Source organism: Sinohyriopsis cumingii, chromosome 11, assembly GCF_028554795.1.
Source record: "Sinohyriopsis cumingii isolate HCF-2022 chromosome 11, ASM2855479v2, whole genome shotgun sequence".
Taxonomy (NCBI): Eukaryota; Metazoa; Mollusca; class Bivalvia; order Unionida; family Unionidae; genus Sinohyriopsis; species Sinohyriopsis cumingii.
In genome coordinates this window covers 39,680,282-39,697,721 of record NC_142971.1, presented here as the reverse complement: position 1 = coordinate 39,697,721, position 17,440 = coordinate 39,680,282, and the positions used below count along the sequence as shown (strand labels likewise).

Genomic DNA, 17,440 nt, shown 5'->3' with positions numbered 1-17,440 from the left:
GCACAATGCAGTTAATGCAAATCCAAATTTACTTTGCATTAAACTTGTCTGAAATTTTCATGAAGCCTACATGTCATGACTTTATCCAGCAAATTTATTGCTTAATAAGAGTATACCAATGGTTTGATCTTTTATTAGAATATGTATTAGTCTTATCCACCTGAGAAAGAGATTTAGTCTCTGCATATTTGGTATTAATGAGTTACTGAACATGATCGCTTCTAAGATGGGTCCAATCCAACTGCAAGAAAAACAGACTCAGATCTGTCATCTTATGTGCCAGCAGATTTGGGTCTATTTTGTTTGTTCTACTGTTAAGTCTTAGTAAACTGCATATACAGAGAGAGAGAGAGAGAGAGAGAGAGAGAGAGAGGGAGGGAGGGGGGATATTTGACATTACTCACCAGCATTTTGTAAAATGTTAACCATATATACACTCACTTGTAAATTGGATTGAACTGCAAACTTAGATAATACACTGGCAGATCTAGGTCTATGCCAGTTATTAGGTAGGAGTAATCAGTAGAACAAACACAAGAGTTCATGATCTGCCAGTGCATTATGCAATGGAAGATCAAGCATTATGTTGTCTGCAGTTGGTCTCCACTTGTATGTAAGTATATATGGTAACTTTATTTTAGGGTCACAATTTGCTGACAAGTATCCCATAATTATTACTATGAGAGGTCTTTGGAATTAGTGTTGTGTTGACAATGGAAAGTAGAACAAGGTCATTCGACTTGGTAGTGTGTTGACAGAATTTGACTCTTGATAGCAAGCAATGCATAGTTTACATTTTTATTTTCAAAATTGACAAATAATGAATCAAAACTGCAGTTTTTACTGATTCTCTCTCTCTTATGACATGCACTCAAACACACAGAAGCGCACATGTGCAAACACTAATGTATATTTCTGATAATGATTGCTGATGCTAATAAAAGCAGGTTATTGATTGGTCTCAATCACTGTTTCAGGTACCATGGGAGATACAAATTTTTAAATTTAAAAAAAAATTAAAAACAAAAGAAAAAAAGAAATAGAAAATTAAAGTGGTCATTAAAGATGGTTTTTAAAAAAAAATCTGTATGAGAAAGACATTAATCTTGAAATTTAGCATGAAACTATTATATCCAGTCATCACAATGTAAGATCATACTGTTCATAATGTGTCAAAATAAACAATCTTAAATTAAAACACACAGAACTGTTGACAGTCGAATGCAACTGAAAAGTTTACTTGCAATGATGCAGCATTTATACAGAGAAAATCAATTATGGTTTTATATACTAAGTCTCATATTCAACTGTATTTTAACACGACTAATGAGACATGCATCTATTATAATACTAATTACAGTTTACTAGTTTTCAACACAACAAGACAAAAAACTATCTTTTCCTTACCCTACCTTTAAAAATTAAAAAGTGTATGAAACGTAAGACTTTCGATGATGTGAATTGCCTGCAGATTTTAACATTTTCATTTTAGAGTGTCCGTCATTATGTAACAAATTTCAAAGACTCATATCTACTGGATAAAGCACACATATGTTCAACTAAAACCCTAAAGGGGATAGTATCAACAACAAAATTACTAAATGTATTTCGAGCGAACACAAAAAATGAAATGAGTTCTTCTGTGAGCATGGGTTAGTGGGTAAAACTTTGGAGTTAGGTCACATGAGTTGAGGGATATTCATTTGTCATGTTTACAGGCATCATTTCTTTGCAGAGCTAAATATTTATGTCGCTGACAGGTAATTCAAATCATCATCTTTGTTTGGTCTTTTCATTTATAACAGCATAAGAGTTTCCACATGATCCTGTCAAATTACTTAAAATATTTTCTTTATTTGGTTTAGTCAGGGATCTACATTCAGCAGGTACAACTCTTACCAAAATAAACCAATGCAATGGTAGATACCTTTCAAAATAGTGGAAGATACAAATTTCTAATCAGTCATAAGCAACATGGCAGCAGTTGGTATTAATGTGGCTCGAAGAACAGTTCTGACTTGAGAAAATTCTTCCTTAATTTAATTTTCACTCTATATTTGTGAAAAATGATTGCACATAATCTACATTTTTTCTGCACCATACTGTCAATTCATGTTGTCTGGAGGAAAGGTAACATGATCAAGAATGGTATCCAGGCTACCAAGTATGGTCAGCTGGTCATCTGGGAATCGAGCACTTAGAAAACTGATGAGGAATTACAGGAGACTGGCTTGTGCATTATTATGATTCGTGTTTCCTAGAATCTGACTTTTGCACTACCATGTTCATCCTGAGAACCTCAATATCTCTGGCCTTGTCAATAAGGCTATGTAATTCGATCATTGGCTTAATTGCTGACAGAATAATATTTTCATTTTAAAATATTAGCAACAATTTAATACAAGACTGGCATTATATCCATCATGAAACACATCAGTCAAAGAAACTGAGACATAACAACCTTACAAAAACCTCTGTTGATTGCATTGCCAATGAATGAATCTTCCTCCAATTCCAGACATAAAAGGTTGACCATATGACATAAATGCATATGACGGCTCTATTGAACGAAAACCATTTTACAAAATATTGCTTTTCACCCTTACAATGTCATTTATTTCTAAGAATTTGTTCAGTTCCATTAGCTGTTTTATATCTACTGGCAGAATTGGCAAAATAATGTGAAATGTTGTTAAATATTGTTCAGTTTGCAATCTGTGTCATTTGCTGCCAGTGCCAATCAATACATGCAGCAGTGAACAATATGAGCATCATCTAACAACTAAGTGAAGGAAGCCATTCAAATCAAACAATATCTAAACAGGAAGGTGGAGTACTTACAATGCCTTCCTTTTTTTAAAACAGGAAATTAATAGGAGTTCACAATCATAATTACAGATTGTATTCAAGACAAAAATATATTTAGTAAGTCACTTGTAATCCCTCTGAGTTAATTTTTTTTGAGCCAATGAAGAAACAATTTAGTTTCAACTTACTGAGAATTTGATATAAGTAAACCTTAAACTTCATGTGATAGTCCCTGTGAAGAAATACTGTTGCATGTTATAAAGTACAGCCAATTTTAAATTAGTTTGCTTCAACGGTGTGAAGTACATGGAATTGTCAATGTCATAACATCATGAGATAATTTTTAATTATGTCATGAAAGCATGCAAAACTAAGGTAATATTGAGCAATCTTTTCATTCGATGTCACAGTTTTCACAAAACTCTGTTTATAGCAAACTTAATTCCAAGCGGACAAGTTTTTCAAGCTAGGGACAATCATTTTATTATGAGCAGTGTTTTGAAAATGAAGGTTTCATTTGCTTTTTTTAGTTTTAACAGTACTTTCAACACATTATTGACTATATCATGCAAACGATATTGGAGCCGTGTGTCTTTTCCAAGGAAACACCACGGCAGTCAACCTGTGCCTGCCTAGGCAGGTACTGAACTCGCAATCCTTGGATTACCAACTGAGTTACCACAGCTCCCTTTGCCAAAATAATGCAGCACACCAAAGACAATGAAGTTTTTAACAGCCATGATCCCTTCAAAGACATCAACAAAACTGCTGTGATAACAGACACTGCCAAAAAGACAAGTATTCTACATTTATAATGCAGAAAAGTAAAACTGCTTAAAGAGGTACATGCATGCATTTGAACAAGAGGCCCAAGTGGACCTGAGATCTCATCTGGCTGACATCTGCCCAAGAGCCAAATGGCACAGTTTTTCTGTAGAACCTTCTTCCATTCCATATGTTATGAAGACAACTATCATCTAGATTTTTTTAATATTGATTCATTATTTATTTATTCATATTTAATGGAACAACATCACTGGTCAAATACTGTGAGGGCTCATTGAGAGGATGCTTTCTCTTAGTGTTGGTCAAATTCTGTTATGTGTTTGAGATAAAATTTCATAAAATTAATGTTTGTTTTATTTTTAATAATGACCACAGTATTGGATCGGGATCAGTATAATTTCAATAAATGTGAAAAACCTTCAAGATCAAAGGAAAGTGCCCCATATCCAGGTCATGACAGCCAAAAATGCATAGTACACTCATACAAAACTGGTCCTGATAGACCTTATGTAAACAAGTAATTGTTTTTCTTTTATAAATCTCAGAAAGCCTACCTGTATATGTGAAAATTAACTGCTGCATAACTACCATTGTCAAAATATACTGCAAAGCTGTTACTTCATTCTCACCCAAAATTTGAAGAAAAAACAAACTTTCAATACATCTACTTGAAGACTTTCACAATGTTCATTGTCACATCAACATGTTCTCCAATAATATTAGTAAAGAAATTACATGTGCATGTCAGTGTTCACGCAGTAATTCAATCACAATAATCTGTCAGTTTTTGGAGCAAGTATTATGTTACAGTTTCCTCTTTTCAGAAACAAAATATATAAAATAATACACCCAAATATATCAAATCTCTTACTGCAGACTTGATGAATATTTCTTTTGCATTCCCTTTTATCACAACTTATATTTTTGGCTCAGTGATCAATTTTTTTTCTGTTTGTTTTTTCCTTAGCAAGGTTTTTTTCCTTTAAAGCACCTTCTTGTATTACTGCCATTTGTGTTTCGGATATTAAATTTCTGTGTATGCAGCTTCTTTTGGTGGCTTCTTCAAACTCGAGCATAATCTTAAGCCCTTCCCATTTGCATACATTTTTCAAACCTTTATCCAAACTTTTTGTATTCTGTTCTCTCTCAAAAACTTGGTTAGAGCGTCCACCTCAGATGCAGGAGGTCACGGGTTTGAACCCCGGCTGAGTCATAACAAAGACTTATAAAAATGGTACTAACAGCACACATTGTAAAGATATGTTAAAAATCTAAATTACACATACACACACACACATACACACACACACACACTCAAAATCTCAAGATGCCATGTTTTGCAAGCATGCTTCTTTCCATTTCCATCAGTTTTCATTACACTAGGATACAGTGGATGAGTATAAACTTTTGACCAATCAAAACACTATTTACAATGATTGTGTGTTAAGTAATAAACGGAACAAATACTTTACAAAGATCTTTGCAGAATGGGACCAGACCATCCATTTTTTAAAAATAAAATCGGATTGGAGTTAATAATAAAAAAACCAGACTACATCAATCTTTATTGTCAGGAAAAAAGCAGAATTCTGCTTTAAAATGGATAAAAATCTTGTCTACTTGAAAGCCATTCATGCCATGTTGTTTTCTGTCATATATCTCAAAATTCTGTCAAGTGGTTTTTGATAATTCATTCAAAGGCTTTTTCATATTTAGCAACAGTGGCCATATTAAATAGCAAAACTTGTATGAATTGGAAAGTCCTTCTACCAAAATAATTTTGTCAAATTAAGTCAAATTCTGATGAACAGTTCCTGAAAAATGATTTAAATTTTTTTGGTTTTTTTAAGGTAACTTTGGCATTTTTTTGTAAAACCCTGATAGAACTTTCTGCTATCACAAATTCTGCTTAGTTGTTTCTGGAAAATTTTCAATTTTCGGAATGGTTGCCATACACATCAGCATTATTTGCAGACACCTAAAAGCCACCTACGCTTTTTATTAAACTGTAGAGTTGTTCTTGATAAGTCATTTAAATTTACTATTTTACTATTTTTAGTAACATTGGCCATATCTGATAACCAATCATCATCATTTTAACGAAGCTAAGGGCTTCATGCTGGATGTGTCTTTCAAATTTGGCAAAATTTTGATGATCAGTTTTTAAGTAGAAGGCTCTGAAAGATTTTTTAAAAATATTTAGTAATAGCAGCCATAACTGATTGCAGATTGGCATCATCTGTATTAATTTTAAAGAGATTAATGCCAGGATGTTGATTGTAAAATTTGTTCAAATTCTTTCAAGAATTTTTCAAGAGATGTAATAAAACAAATGTAAATGGACAATACACAATGGATGATGCACAATGCACAATGGATGAAGAACCATGTCATAAGCTCACATGGCCTTAGTAACAGGCAAGATAAAAATAGTTTCTGGTTTATAAAACACACTGTAGGTTTGTTTACTTTGACATAATCAGATTCTATTGGCCAATTTAAGCCCTACATGAAAAAGGAGATATTTGCTTTCTTCATATGATGTGCAATTATCATTTCAATTTTTCGCTGTTTGAAATAGCTTTATATGGCACTTTAAAGAAGCAATATTTTTGCATTTTATTGCTATCTATTTATATATACAGGCCTACTCACTTATGTCGACAAGCCGCATATTTCGACAAAAAAGCGAAGTCCCTGTTCCTGGGTCTACTATTACTACCAAAACTGTCATGCTTATGTCGACATAGAGATAAATAATAAACGTACATGTCGACAGAAGCCCTTGGTCCCAGCTTAAACAAATCCTTACTTTTCTAATCATTTATGTCGACAAGCTGCCAGTTCCAACCCATACTTTCTTCAACAATTAGTTAATCTTGCCGTCAGGCTTTAATTTTCCCGCCTAATCATTTATATCGTCAAGCGGCCAGTTCCAACCTGTACTTTATTCAACAATTAGTTAATCTTGCTGCTAGGCTTTAATGTCACGGTCCGATAAAAAAATCAAGCTTTTGTTTGATCCTATAAAGTCGGCCTCTTGCGGCGACTTAAATAAAAGCAATGAAATCTTATTGATTCTTGCATTTTTCCAAAGTGATCGGTGATTAAAACAGTTTACTGTGCTGTGACAGTTTCCTTTTCAACTTTATTTAGCATGTGTCAACAAATACAATATTATGCCTTCATTAATCATATCAGCCGCATATCTCTTGTTCGCTTTTATGTACTTTTCACGATGACTTCTACTAAATACATATGCTGTTTAAACCAACTTGTTGATAGGTTTTCATTTCCCCGTGAATAGCCCCATCCCCTTGGTAGCCTCAATAAGTAGGGAACAGACTGACCAAAATCTAGACCAATTTAAGTACATATACTTGAAGCATGTAAATAACAACTATGCAACCATGTGCTAATGCCGACACTGAATATTGTATTGAATGTTTTTCATATCAGGATGTGACCGATGCAATATTTTATTGTGGATTTTATTACACAAAGGTAACCAAAATGTAATTTGTCATTATACAAGTGTATTTCACACTGGTTTTGTTTTCATGTACTCAAAATTTCCATTGTTTGTTTTCTCAAAGTGTAAATGCTACTCACTGACAACAGGTCACCCCATACTGATGAATTTAACTTGTATCTTTCTTCAGACCCCCCGCACAACACTTATCTTGACATCCGCCTATGTCGACAATATTTCCTCAGGCCAGAGGATGTCAACATCAATGGGTAGGACTGTACTGTGGAGAAAGCTACACTTTTTTACCTTTGTGTACAAGAGGATGCTGCCCTCATTTGTAAGGACATTTTGCCCTTGTATGCATGATTTTGAAAACTGGATTTAGTTCACAAGCAACATTTACTATCATAATAAATTAGCCACATCAATGATACCCCTTGTATGTAAGGATCTTTTGGCTCTTGTGTATATTATACTGGATCTGGTTCACAAGCACCCTATACTATTATAATAAGCAGTAACAGAATCAATGTTCCCCTCATATACGAGGGGCCCCAAGTGGCCGAGTGGTCTAAAGCACTCACCGTTATGGGTCACTGCCATCTCACCTCTTTCTGAGTGAGTTCGAGTCTTTGGTTCGGCCAATGTGGGTATGTGAGAAGGTTTGCCAGCAGCTTCTTGTGGGTCGGTGGTTCTTTCCAGGGTTTTCCTGGGCTCTTCCTCTACGATTTTTACTGGCCACCATGTATAGCCTATCTTGTGCTAAAAAATGGCATTAAACCCTACTACTACAACAACAACCTCTCATACATGAAGACTATTTGTATACTAGCCAGACACTATCAAATATTTCAGACAAACCCAGCTGTCATGGATCACCCACAAACAGGTGTACAATGATTAAAATTAGTGTTTTTTATGATTCTTCTGTATCTAACTGATTTGCTAGATGAGCTGGGTATCAAGTTCCTCTCTATTTGAATTCAACATATTGCACAGGTCACTCTGCCTAGACTTCAGACTAAAGTTAGGATTTGAAATGTATACATACCCTAAAGATGATCGAAACACTTGGAATGCTATGTTAAAGAATTTGTATATTGAAAAATTATATTCTCCACCACCAATTATGTATATATATGCAAAAGTGCTGCCCCCCCCCCCACTCTCCTTTTAGGGAATGAGTTGAAATTCTGAAACTTATATGCACATATAAAGACAACATCCAGTAATTTTAATCGCTTTATCTTCTACAACATACAGTGTGTTTTACTGTATTAGTCAGGCATGCATTAATACACACATACACATATATGCACAAAAAGTGTTTTCGGTAGGTAGTATAACATAAAGCCCACCTTTCTTCGAAAAGTGTGGGAACAGCATGGTCTTCACAGTTGAAAAACAAAATAAAACTGAAATTAAGTCATGGAATGGATAAGGTAGTGAGAATGGTGATTATGGAAATATAAAACTATGTGACATAAAAAATTAGTAGTAAGCAGTGTGCAAACCAGTTCTTAAAAACTCAGACACAAAATCTTACCTGCCAAATATATACGGAATAGGTTTAGGTTTTTCCTTTTCCATCTGATGCAGTAACGGAGTGAAAATTCGCCAAGCTTCAGACAGCTCATCAGATCGTACAAAATGGATCTGAGACCCACAAAAGACATCTAAAATGAGCCGTTCATAGGCATCAGGCATATTGACACCCTATAAGAAAAGATAAGGAAAAGTGCTGATAAAATAACTGTGTCTAAAAATTATTCTATACTAATTGGGGTCTGTTTTTGAAAGGTAAAACATGTCTCTCCCCCTTTATCACAGTTAAATGTCATTTTGTGATACTGGGACTTGGCAGGAGGAAAGGAAAAATCCAACAAGGTGAATGTAATGAAACGTTGTTGGGATTATGATATAGAAGATGTCTGATTTTAGTCTTCCTCTTGCAACATTACCACACTGTGGTCAATTTAAGCAGATTACAAAAAGTACTCGTTTTGCAAAATTTAGGATAAGTTTGACAACTGTCGAAAGAAGGGGGCTAGATGGAAACCCTGTACTGCCTGCCAAATAAAAATGCAGAAAGGTTTGAAAAATTACTATAAAGGCATGAGAATAAAATAAAGTCATCTACATAAGTCTATAAATATGCATGCCAAATTTAATTTTTTAATCTCAAATGTGCTTGCTAAATTGAACTGAATAAGTTTCAGCCAAAAAGTGCAGTCCAGTAAGTTCAACAAAAAAAAGTAAAACAGCAAAAACACAAAAAAAAGCAAATATAACTGTAATGTCCTGAAAAATAATCAGGCCATATACAGATACAAGTACAGGTATATGTACCAAAATTCATTCATCTACATGATGTGGATTTTACTTAATTTGTGCTAAAAATATTTTGTTCAAAATGGTCATATTCCAAAATGATGAAAAATATGTACAAATAATGACCTGAAAATCTAATCAGCTCAGCTACATACTAACTCATGACTAGCTTAAATCATGCTTACAAGATTTCTGTTAAAAATCTGTAAAAACTTAACTACTGCTATAATAGTTTAAACTGAAATCACGTCATCTGTGTTGTAATACAAAACATGCATACCAAATTTAACTTGTCTACCACGAGTAATTTTCACTTCAACACTGCTTACAAGACTTTTATTAAAAGTTCACAATGTATAAAACACTCTGATCATAGTATCTAAATATCAAATCTTCTTTGGTTAGGTTCAGTAATTTATAAGCAATCCTGCTTATAAGTCAGACGGACGGATGGATGACAAATGAATGGTTGGAAATCACAAAACCAATGTATCTTCTGTCTTCTGAGGGAAGACAACTCAATAAAGACTGGACCACAGTCGGAATGGCCTATTCAACAGTCTGCTTATTTCAAAAACTGCCTTAGACAGACACTTGTTAATAATTTAGCAATTAATTGAACATATTTTAACAGAACATACCTAATCAGATCCACCAGACTGAATCTACACAAATGTGAATATGTGAGAAAGCTTGCCAGTAGCTTCTTGTGGGTCGGTGGTTCTTCCTGGGGTTTTCCCGGGTTCTTCTCCACCATTAATACTGGCTGCCATGCACAGCCTATCGTGTGCTGAAAAATAGCATTAAACCCCACAACAACAACAACTAAATCTACAATGAATGAGATAATTCAAATATTAATCCATTAATCTGTCCCCCCACAAAGTTAACACAATGACTTTTACAAACTGAATGTAATATGTTTTTTAAAAATCAACTGACCAGCATATACTTCATTTTAACTTGAGTCCAATTGCATATTGCATGGACCCTGATCTGCTGGCACATTTAGGTATATGCAGTTTGATCGGGGTAGTCTGTAGAATAAATAACACAGACCCTGGTCTGCTGGTGCTTTATGTAATGACAGTTCAAGGCCACTATTATGTTTTGCAGTTGAACTAGACTTGTAATCAAGTATATATGGTACAATAAATTAGTTGCTGATCGCTACAGGAATCTGAACTGAGAACTGAAGTCAGATGGACACTTGAAAAAAAGTCACTCCTTAATATACTCTGCTGTAAATCATGTTTCAATGAAAGTAAGTTCTACAAATATGGTGAATTCTGTCTATTCATGACATAATGACGAATCTGTCTTCTAGAAAGATTACCCTTTTGCCACTAAACAGTCATACCACAAGACAGCTAGTCTTCAATTACAGATCAGAACACTATAAAATTGATTAATCAGTGCATGGAGAATGTGGTTTTTCATGGCAGTCGTCTTTCAAGACAGGTTTTAGATAAAAACTTTTCATGAATAAAAGCTGCACTGTGTTATAACTGGAAAAACTGCGTGTTGACAGTTATTTAATTTTATACACCTTGTATCTGCTGCCGTAGGTAAGATCTAGTTCTGTCTCCTCACAGTCAAATGACATGCCTGGTGTTTTTGCCATCATCTTCATGTACACAGCCTCATTAGGCTGCACTCGAATCACCAGTTCATTACGTTTGACAACTCCTGAGGGGAAAATGTCTCCAGGCACATCACGGAACTGAACTCGAACTTCTGCCTTCCTTTCATTCAAAGCTGTTGGGGAAAGTGGCAAATAATATATATATATATATATATATATATATATATATATATATATATATATATATATATATATATAGAGAGAGAGAGAGAGAGAGAGAGAGAGAGAGAGAGAGAGAGAGAGGAAAAGCCAAAATTAAGTGATCATAATAAAGAAAAGAACCTAAAAAATAATTTGGCTGGAGATTTGAACTATTATTCTCTCAAAAAATGTGACCAGTGGGTTCCATGTCACTCACTTGTCTTATTTTACTGCAACTCTGCAAACATTTAAGTTTTCTGAGCATAAAATTCATATCTGAAATTGTCTTCCCATCTTAAAACTTTGTTATCATTTATTAACCAATAGAGTTGACCAAAAAAAGATCCAATAAGGGATCAGAGATTTCTTTGTTTTAAATCACTTTCAACATGTTACTGACAATGTCATCCATGGAAATGGGAGCTAAGTTCCTGCCACTATAACACGCTGAAGCTGCTGACTCAGACTGGTACAGAAACTACAACTAAATGCTCTAGCAATTAAGTTATCATGACCCCTAAGGGGCAAAGGAATCTTTACAATAGTGCTTATATCTTAAAGTACCTACTTTTACCTACACTTAACTTTATTTGTATCTGACCTGGTTCAACAATAATTTTATATAGATGAAATTTTCCCAATGCCTTGACATCTTTGCAAACATGCTTCAATAAACTTGTGCACAAACTTTTTTTGCAATCTTTACACGTTAGTTATATTTTGCACTGACACCTGTATATCTGTATGTAAGTATGTGCTTGGGTGGGTGTGTGTGTGTGTGTGTGTGTGTGCATGTTAGACACACCTTTTCCACATCTGAGAATAAATGGCACACCATCCCATCTCTCGTTCTTTACAAACATGACAGCTGTGGCAAATGTTGGTGTCACAGAACCTGTAATTCAACAGCTGCAGTCAGGATATGTTTCACATCGTTAAACAATATTATTACAATCAGTTATTTACAACATATTCAATTTGTATTAAATGACTCTTGAAGGGAGATGATAGCACAAAAATATGTCACACAGCGAGATCATGTATAACTATGAAAAACTAACTGTACCAAACACATATGACCGAAACATCCAATTACACTGACCAGACTGTACCAAATACATATGACCGAAACATCCAATTACACTGACCAGACTGTACCAAATACATGCGACCAAAACATCCAATTACACTGACCAGACTGTACCAAATACATATGACTGAAACATCCAATTACACTGACCAGACTGTACCAAATACATGCAACCAAAACATCCAATTACACTGATCAGACTGTACCAAATACATGCGACCAAAACATCCAATTATACTGACCAGACTGTACCAAATACATGCAACCAAAACATCCAATTACACTGACCAGACTGTACCAAATACATGCAACCAAAACATCCAATTACACTGATCAGACTGTACCAAATACATGCGACCAAAACATCCAATTATACTGACCAGACTGTACCAAATACATGCAACCAAAACATCCAATTACATTGACCAGACTGTACCAAATACATGCAACCAAAACATCCAATTACACTGATCAGACTGTACCAAATACATGCAACCAAAACATCCAATTACACTGACCAGACTGTACCAAATACATGCAACCAAAACATCCAATTACATTGACCAGACTGTACCAAATACATGCAACCAAAACATCCAATTACACTGACCAGACTTACCAAATACATGCAACCAAAACATCCAATTACACTGACCAGACTTACCAAATACATGCAACCAAAACATCCAATTACACTGACCAGACTGTACCAAATACATGCAACCAAAACATCCAATTACATTGACCTGTCACAACTTAATGTTTAGCTTCATTTTAAAAGCAAAACATACAAGCATGGCTGTAATTCAAAATTTGGCTGGATATTTTTTTGCAGTGAAAGTTACACATCCATGACAGAAGTATGCCACTGTGACCTTATAATTATTGTGCTTGTGATACATCTTAATTTTAAATCAGCATTGCCATGTATAGAAATAGCATAATTTTTTTATGCAGCTGGCATCCAAGCAGCCACAAAATGTTCCCCGATAAAGGTTGCATGATCTAATGTCCGGTCCATTATGAATGATACATCCAGACTTCAAAAGTATTTACCTGGCACAATTACAATCTAGCTGAACTTAAACATTTAAACTTTATAAATTTCAAACCATAATTTGTCCCATTACTGTAAACTTTCTTAATTTGGAAAAATAATGTGAACAGCAAGTACAATGTTAAAAGAAATGCTGTTTTAGTAGGTGAGCAGTCTAATTTACATTGTAAGGTGCATGGTTGTGATATGGATGCCAACACAGGTAAAAACTGAAGTTGGTACATCTACACCATATAGAGCATACAAGATACCAACTGCTATAACCAGTAAAATTAAAACAAAGGGGATAAAACAACTGTGACAAAATTCCCTAAATCATAAAAATCTGAGGCATTATCATAACAACTTATTATCTGGTTACATGTAGTAGATACTTCATTATAAAGTCAATCTAACCATGGGGCAGCATTCTCCATGGCTCCTATGAATCACAGAGTATACTGCCATTAGGTTCAAGGGTGTACTATATTGCTGCTGGCAAGACAATAAGGGTAAAACATACCTTTTGGAACTGTTGGGTCATCCAAATATCCCTGCTTTTCCTCTCCTTTCCCCTCTGGATTCCCCACATACTGTCCCATAATGGTATCTTCCAGCTTTATAGGGGGTATGCTCTTCAGTACCTTCACCTGTCAACAACAATATTCATGAGATACAGTATTTATACAGGTTGTATAGTATATGTAGTTTGTATTATAGAGGTAGGTGTATTAAAATGCCTAATCAAGATTTTTTCAAACTCATAAGTATTTATGCTCTAAACTGCAATGAAAACAAAGATCTACCTGTAATTTTCACTTGAGTTTGCTATAAAATTGATTGATTCAGGAGTGGAACTTTTTTTCTTCCTCTGAAGCAGTGCAGTTGCGGAGTGGAGGAGGAAGGTAACTCTTATGCATACATTTTGTTAAGGTACAGAAATGCATGAACAATACTTGTGAAATTCACTCCATAATTTTTTAGTGATCCTGATAATGTTTCATGTCTGTTGTTATCTTTCTCTCACACACACACATTGTTGAGACTAGCCTATGTTCAATATCTTCAGTTATATTAGTTTTGCCTCCATGTACATCCTTATGTATGCATGTATGGCAATCACTTTCCTTGCAAATACAAACTGTTGTACTGTTCATCATGCAGTTATCAAACTTGGCTGGTGACTTACATTTGGGGTGCAGATTTACATTAAGGTTTTCATATTTCCGTCTCCCCTGTGGCTTTGGTGTTGGGTTAAAGGTTAAAAAAATACATAGAATGCACTTCTCTATCATGATTTCACCCCCATTCAAGTAGAATTCACACACACACACACGCACATGCACCAACGCACATGCACACACACACACACACACACACAGTGTGTTGTTTATGATGAGCCATAGGGCTATTGGGCCAGGGAAACAAAGGGATCAAATGTCTGAAAATGGGACATCACTGTGTTGCTTTCAGACTGCACACTTGAGCCTTTTAGCAAAATAAAATTAAAAAGGTGAACATGCACATTAGCAATGCATAGTAAATGGCCAGAAAAAAATACCATCTCTATTTCTTTTGCAAACCTATGCTCTGTGTCCATATTATTAGGCAAGCCCATTGAATCATCTAATAGCTTGATCTTATTACTCTGGCCTTGTGGCAGTTTCTTTTACATCAGAATTGCCTCCTGCTTTGACAATGCTCTAAGCAAGAAGTAGTAGTGTATGTGTATAAAGCCTAGCTGGTCCAGACCTTTTAGTCTGGTGGCATTTGTGCCTAAATGAGACAGACGAACAGGTTCATATCTAGAATGTGACACTTAGAATTTGTTTCCCATCTTGTTACATTTGGGGGCTTGCTGGAATCTCATTAGTTAGAAGTGAATTAGAGTGAATTTGAGGTCAAATGTCAAGGTAAGGGGGAAGAAGTGTAATGGTCTATGTATACAAGGCCACTTACTAACTGGCCTAGATGGTCCAGACCTTTTTATTCTAGTGGTATGTACACCCAACTATGAGTGATGAACCAGATCATATTCGCAACCTTGACACTTAGAATCTGTCTTGTCTCCTGTTACAAAAATTTAAGGAATTTTTAATTCTTAATTCTCAGGTTTATAAAGAGGATAATAACTGACGGTCCAATTCAAATACACGCACTATCTAGAGGCTATAGGAAATTAATAATGATGACCATGGGGACCATGCCTCAGTATCTGATACCAATATCAGGGAGGGCCATAATTTGGCCAAATCAAGCACTAAGAATGCCTGTGAAAATGCAATAATTACACCATTATTCCCTTCCACCTCACTTCACACTCAATATCCATCTCACTTCACACTCAATATTGTTGGCTTCAAATTGAGGAGGAGAAAAAAAGATTTTGTTTTCCACAACTGCAGCAATATACGTTATTTTAATTCTTATCTACAGAAATCTGTATCTACTAATAAAACTGAAAATTATTAGCAATATCTTAGCATTAATGAGAAATACTTGAATGAAACTAATGCAGTAAGTAATTAAAAGTATGTATTTAAAATTGTGGTGATATCCTCAAGTAATAAATTTGTAGTATATAATGGGCATGGACCCTAAAAACTTGATAGGTCCCATAAATTTAATCCAAAGGCAGTCTTGGAAAAACACTTCACCACCAAAATATGTCATCATCTGTGTCATGCTAAAAGCCATAACGAGTACTTTAACTTGAAATGGACATTAATTCCCTCAATGATCCTTGGAGCCTATGAACTCAATTCAAAAATTGAAACCAATTTCTTGAGTATGTTACTTCAATAATACTTTTCCAATCATAATACAGTAGGAATAAGACTACTAATTAACAAATCCAGCATTTTCAAGTTAAACTTTATCTATAAAAAGATAAAAGTTGTCTGCTACAGAGGTGAAGTCAGACAAGAGTTGTCTTTCCTTGGATCGCATCGCCAAAAGTCATGTCCCTATTTCTGTGACTACTGCAGCAGAGTGCATGCTCTGTCATTAGGATGTAAGTGCTGGGAGGCTAGGAAGGTGTGTCCATATTATGATCTGGTAAGTATAATGAAATAAACATTTAAAAACATCTGTCTCTTAGGGAACAGCTTTATATGATAATTGGAGGTACCTCTGTCTTTTTTTTGTGAGAGGAAAAACATGGCAAAACTGCTGGACTGATGAACTCACTGTGAAGGTGCTGTGGACCTTTCACCAGTCCCTGTATACACACTATTTTCCCTTGTAAGCCTTCAAAGTGAAGGTGATTCTAGCTCACAAGATTCTCTCCACAACTGACGATTGAAATTCCTTTCTTTGCAAGGCTCTCCCAACAACAGCCAGGCATGGCGAAGAAGCCTGTCAGGGCAGGAATGATACACCTGTGATCAAAGCTGTTTGAACAGGATCACCCTCACCAGGATTTTTCTGCTACAGGTGTATTATTTGATCCAAAAGATTATTCACTTATCCCACTGGACAGGGGCCATGCATGCAGTGGTGGCCTCTCAATTTCTCTATTATTTTTGGTACCCCCACTGTTGCAGTGGGGTGGAGTTAAACATAGGGCCAAAACCCCTCCCAACTGACTGATATTGCATCCATAGTCCATGCTTCTGGGCCCATACTGGAGAGACAAAGAAACAAAGTTTGTGATTCCCCCTTGTTGTCAAAAGGTCCATCATTGGACTCCCCCAAAGTGCATAAATCTTATGAGAAATTTAATGATGAATGGACCACTTGGCAAGAAGGCTCTGTCTCCTTCTTGACAGAGTCAGCCAGGACATTGAGCATGCTGAGAATTGAGAATATGATCTGGATGGCTATTTTTAGCTGGGAGAAACAGTGCTGAAATTTCCAAACCAGAATGCTTACGTTAGGTGATTTCCAGTTGATCCTTAAAGAAATAAAAAGTGTTGACTGGAACTTGCATTTTCAGAAGGTTTATGTTAGGAGTTAACTCTCCCACACCTCACTTGCCACTTACTGTAGTGAAACATAACAAGAGATGTCTTATTTATACAGAAAGAACAGCCATAGAGTGTGCTGGATAACTGGCTGAATGCAACTGTCACAGTGGCATTGTATGCATAATTTTTGTATGAGGTTACATTGACCATAACTCTTGCCATC

At 35.3% G+C, this 17,440-nt stretch overlaps 1 protein-coding gene across 2 annotated transcripts in view; it reads right to left on the bottom strand.

The window, feature by feature from the left end:
- LOC149787969 (glucose-6-phosphate 1-dehydrogenase X-like) overlaps nt 1–17,440 on the bottom strand; it is a 58,879-nt gene that overhangs the window by 16,767 nt on the left and 24,672 nt on the right. For both annotated transcript variants that reach the window (XR_016424127.1, XM_089974242.1), the window contains exons 8-11: nt 13,833–13,959; nt 11,989–12,078; nt 10,947–11,155; nt 8,613–8,782 (exon numbers count right to left, since the gene is read on the bottom strand). Coding sequence is in view for 1 of the 2 variants with exons in the window: in XM_089974242.1 (XP_089830368.1) it covers nt 8,613–8,782; nt 10,947–11,155; nt 11,989–12,078; nt 13,833–13,959 (596 nt within the window). In the remaining variant the exon portion in view is untranslated. The remainder of the gene's footprint in view (nt 1–8,612; nt 8,783–10,946; nt 11,156–11,988; nt 12,079–13,832; nt 13,960–17,440) is intronic.